Here is a 4,692-nt window from a genome sequence, read left to right as displayed (position 1 = left end):
TTTCCCTTCGGACATATACACAGGACCTTCTACTTAATTTATCAATGGTTGCCATTGCTTCATCATACCTACTACGCAATTCTCTAATTTGTTCGTTCAAATCAAGTTCAACTGGTGGGTCCTCTGAGCGTGACATAGTAAAACCTCAAATCTTTAAAGTTCACACAAGCCTGCAAAAGCTGTTGCTGCCGTCCTTAGCTACAAACGCGATGCCCTCACGGCCCGACGTTCCCGGGGTCCACGTCACCGCTCTGCGTCCTGACGTCAATCGCTGACGTTCCGGCCCGTTCGCGAGGCTCCAGCGCGCTCTCCACGAGGCTCAACCGCGCTCTCTCCTCCTGCCCGACGGGAACCCGGTCCTGTCTTCATCACTACCGTATTAGGTACTGTATATTAACCTGCATACAACAATCAGAGACCCTCTAAACTGGCTTGGAATTAGCCCCACTCCTGGTACCAGATTTTGTAGCCTGGGGAAAACTACACGCTCAGGACAACAAAGACTTTTTCGGGTTCTAATTTCTTTATCGGTTTTCGATGTTTAAGTGCCAGAAGAGGGTCGCGAAACAAAACAAACGAAGTTACAACCAGTTCTTGCCGTTAAATCTCAGTTTAACTTTCGATCCACACCCTTATGTATGGACAGAATTCCGTATGCAGTATAAAAATACCAGAACAAATACGGTAGTGCAATCCTACTTGGATGGTGAGGAACTTTGCCCAAGCAACGCGATCCAGCGTTGAATCATTTACTCGAGAAAATCTTTCCTCACCATGTCCAGCACACTCTGGGAAGAACCCACTTTCCAACGCCCAACCGCCTCTTCAGCAGAAAGCAAAATGGTCTCACCACCGTCCCGCGCATGCGTAATGACATCATCGTCTCCCTTAAAGGCACAGGCAACTGATCCGACGGTCACCGGGTTACATTGATCTTAGATCAGGTTACAAGTTGGACACAACACTGTGTGTTGTGCTCTAGTGTTCCATCTCACTCATTGCAATACCTTCCCCTCTGCTACCCATTAACACCCTTTCTCTGTTCTCCACTGCTCTCCCCTACCTTCCTAACTCCTGACTACTTATCCCTGCCTCACCAGATCCTCACGCTCCACTTGTCTGTTCCATCACTCCTTCCCTCCCTTCCACTTCCCCTTCACTACCCACTCACCCCACCCTTCTGGCAGCACTCCACCTGATGCGTCCTCTGTGTGTTCCTTCCAAGGCCTCAATAAGGACGACGATATTCAAGTCATGCTCAAGGGTTATTACATGAAGAAGATCAAATCCAGCTCATGGATGAATTCCCGCTTTTACAAGTTGAATGAAGATTGTTGGACGGTGTGGTACAGATTGAAAAAGGTCCTGAAGACAGCCAGGAGCCAAATGTGTGAGTGTTACTAAAGTCCTGGAGGGTTGGTGTGACAGCAAACATTTTTTTAAAGTTTTTAAAAAATTGTCTTGGGCACCAACAGGTGCACTCCTTGATTCCTGGTATGCCATGACGCTGAGGCCAAGTAGAGTTACTGCTTCATTGCACCAGTGACCTGGATTCTATCTTTTATTCATTCTATTTTATTTCGAGATTGAGTGCAGACAGGTCCTTCTGGCCCAATAGGCCACACCACCCAGCCGTCCACCTGTTTAACGCCAGACAAATCACAGGACAATTCACCTGCCCTGCTGTGTTCCGCCAGCATTCTCTGTGTGTGCATACGTCTCTATGTGTGTGTGCGCACTCGTGTGTTTTGCTCAGGATAACAACTATCCATTTCCTTCAGCATTCCACAGGGGGAAGAACTTTCAGACAATATGACCCATGTGTTGCAATATGCTCCTCCTAAGCTCCCTTGTCTCTAACCTCCTGGTCCATTTCCATTTCTCTGTTCATCCAGGTTTCCCATAAACATGACATGAGTCGTATCCACCAAGCAGGAGCTGCAGCAACCTGGAGCCCCACAGCTCACAACCCTAATTTCTACAGTTTAGTAAAACAATGATGCCTTTGCACAGGAGATTCTGCAGATGGTAGAACACCACACACAAAATGCAGAATTAACTCAGGAGGTCAGGCAGCATCCATAACTGTTTACACACACACACACACACACACACACAGGCTGAGACCCGTCTGCAAGACTCACCCTGATGGAGGATGTTGGCCCGAAGTGTTGACTCTTTATTCCTCTCCATAGATGCTGCCCGACTTGCAGAGGTCCTCCAGCATTTTAGGGCACCACAGTAGCAGGGTGGTAAGTGTGATGTTGTTCCTGCTCGGTCAGGGATGGGGGGGGGCAGGGAGTCGGCAGGTAATAATTCAAAGTTCAATACCAGTGCCGTGTATATTCTCCCTGTGACCATGTGGGTTTCCCCCTGCAGTTCAAAGAAGGCTGATTGGTCATTGTAAATTTTCCTGTGATTAGGCTGCTGTTAAATAGGTGGGGTGTTGGGAGATGTGGCTTTTTGGGGCTGAGGGCCAGTCCCACAGAGTATCTCTAAATAGATGAAGTGCTGTGAATAAATAACTTTGTGTGTGTGTTACTCTGAATTCCCAGCTTCTGCAGAATCTCTTGTGCTTGTAAATCTGTGACTGAATCTCTTATTCTGATCTCTGCTCCTGTTTTACTCTCTCCCCCAACCCGACCCTTTGCAGTCTCGATCAACGACATCAAGGAGTTGAAACCAGGTCACCAGCCGGAGGGAATGAAGCGGTACGCCACGAAGATACCCACCGACCGCTGTTTTACCATTGTATTTAAGGGCACCAGGAAGAACTTGGATCTGGTGGCCTCCAACACCAACCAGGCCTGGCATTGGATCCGTGGGCTCTCCAAACTAAAGCAGAGAGGCTGCAGCATGAACAAGAGAGAGCAGATGGTCCAGAATCCATCTAGGAGTGGGTCACGGCAGAGCGCCAGGGAGAGAGTGTGCCACTTCCCTCATGGTCTCCAACAGCAGCCCCCAAGTCCACCCCTACCCCATGCAGAAGGTCAAAGGCACCTCCACATGTTAGAAGTTTTTGCTGTTTGTTTCCCCTATGTGACTTGCATTTCCCTCAGGCCCTCAGACTCCATGGATTCCATTAGTTACTAATGCTTTTTCAGTATTATTTTAATATGTAGTCAATCTTTAGGTTTTAACGTGTTACAGGTATTATAGGCTAAACTTAATGTTACAGGTATTTATGAAAAATAGTTACTTTAAAGCTCTGAATGAGATACTTTATTGATATAATATTCTTCCAATCAGCAATGACAATACACTTAATATTTTGTTTTTACAACCAATGCTGATGGAGAATGAAACCCTGTTTGATAATACGTCAGGCACTGCATTTTAAATGAGTAATGAATCCGCTATGTCGTCCTACCATCAAAGAAGGTACTCAAGCCATGATATTTTCCAGCAGAATTTTGTTCCAAGGGGTGGGGTAGGGGATAGGCAGGAAAAGTGAAGAAGAAAATCAAACCATTGTCTCCCGTACCATCACCACCCTTATCAACTCCGGAGACCTTCCACCCTCAGCCACAAAATCATAATTCCCACACCCCGCACTGCTTCATTTTTCCTCCTCCCCAAGATCCACAAGCCTGACTGTCCCGGTTGACCCATAGTTTCTGCCTGCTCCTGCCCCACCAAACTTGTATCTGCCTGGACTCCATTTTGTCACCCATAGTTCAGTCCCTCCCCACCTACATCCGGGTTACATCCCATGCCCTCCACCTCTTCAATGACTTCCAGTTCCCCAGTTCTGACCACCTCATTTTCACTATGCATGTCCAATCCTTATTCACTTCTGTTCCCCATCAAGAAGGCCTCAGCCATCTGCTACTTTCTGGACAATAGACCTCACCAGTTCCCCACCACCAATACCTTCCTCCAGTTGGAGGAACTGATACTCACATTTAATAAATTCTCTTTTGGCTCCTCCCACTTTCTTCATACCAAGGGTGTAGCTATGGGCACTGGCACGGGCCCCAGCTATGCCTGCCTCTTTGTTGGTTATGTGGAACAGTCTATGCTCCAAACCTACAGTGGTACTGCCCCCCAACTTTTCCCTCGCTACATTGGTGCTGCTTCCTGCACCCATGCTGAGCTCGTCAATTTCATCAACTTTACTTTAAACTTCCACCCAGCCCTCAAATTCACTTGGTCCATCTCGGACACTTCGCTCCCCTTTCTCAATCTCTCCGTCTCCATCTCTGGAGACAGACTGTCCACTGACATCTTCTATAAGACCACTGACTCTCCTAACTACCTCGACTATACCTCTTCCCACCCGACCACATATAAAAATGCCATTCCCTATTCCCAATTCCTCCATCTCCACCGCATCAGCTCCCAGGATGAAGCTTTCTGTTCCAGGACATCTCAAATGTCCTCTTTCTTTAAGGATAATGGTTTCCCTTCTTCTGTCATCAATGATACCCTCATCCACATCTCATCCATTTCCAACACTTTGGCCCTCACCCCATCTTCCCGTCACCACAGCAGGGACAGGAACTACCAACTACCACCCCACCGGCCTCTGGATCCAGCAAACTATCCTCTGCAAATTCCACCACCTTCAACAGGACCCCAGCATTAAGCATATCTTTCCCTTCCCACCCTCTCTGCTTTCTGCAGGGATCATTCCCTCCACCACTCCCTGGTCCACAGGTCCCTCCCCACGGATCTCCCACCCGACCCTTA

The 4,692-nt window shown here is 47.9% G+C and overlaps 1 protein-coding gene across 1 annotated transcript; it reads left to right on the top strand.

Annotated features, from left to right (window-relative positions):
- The first annotated feature begins 300 nt into the window (after positions 1-300).
- Positions 301-3,793, top strand: LOC134354291 (1-phosphatidylinositol 4,5-bisphosphate phosphodiesterase delta-1-like). Its single transcript, XM_063063217.1, has 3 exons — positions 301-383; positions 1,226-1,390; positions 2,654-3,793. Exons 2-3 carry the CDS (start codon positions 1,255-1,257, stop codon positions 3,091-3,093), a joined length of 576 nt encoding a protein of 191 aa, XP_062919287.1. The 5' UTR covers positions 301-383; positions 1,226-1,254; the 3' UTR covers positions 3,094-3,793.
- Positions 3,794-4,692: the final 899 nt, after the last annotated feature.

Source organism: Mobula hypostoma, chromosome 11 (assembly GCF_963921235.1).
Source record: "Mobula hypostoma chromosome 11, sMobHyp1.1, whole genome shotgun sequence".
Classification (NCBI taxonomy): Eukaryota; Metazoa; Chordata; class Chondrichthyes; order Myliobatiformes; family Myliobatidae; genus Mobula; species Mobula hypostoma.
The sequence above is the reverse complement of the archived record's forward strand: the minus strand, read 5'-3'. Positions and strand labels throughout refer to the sequence as shown.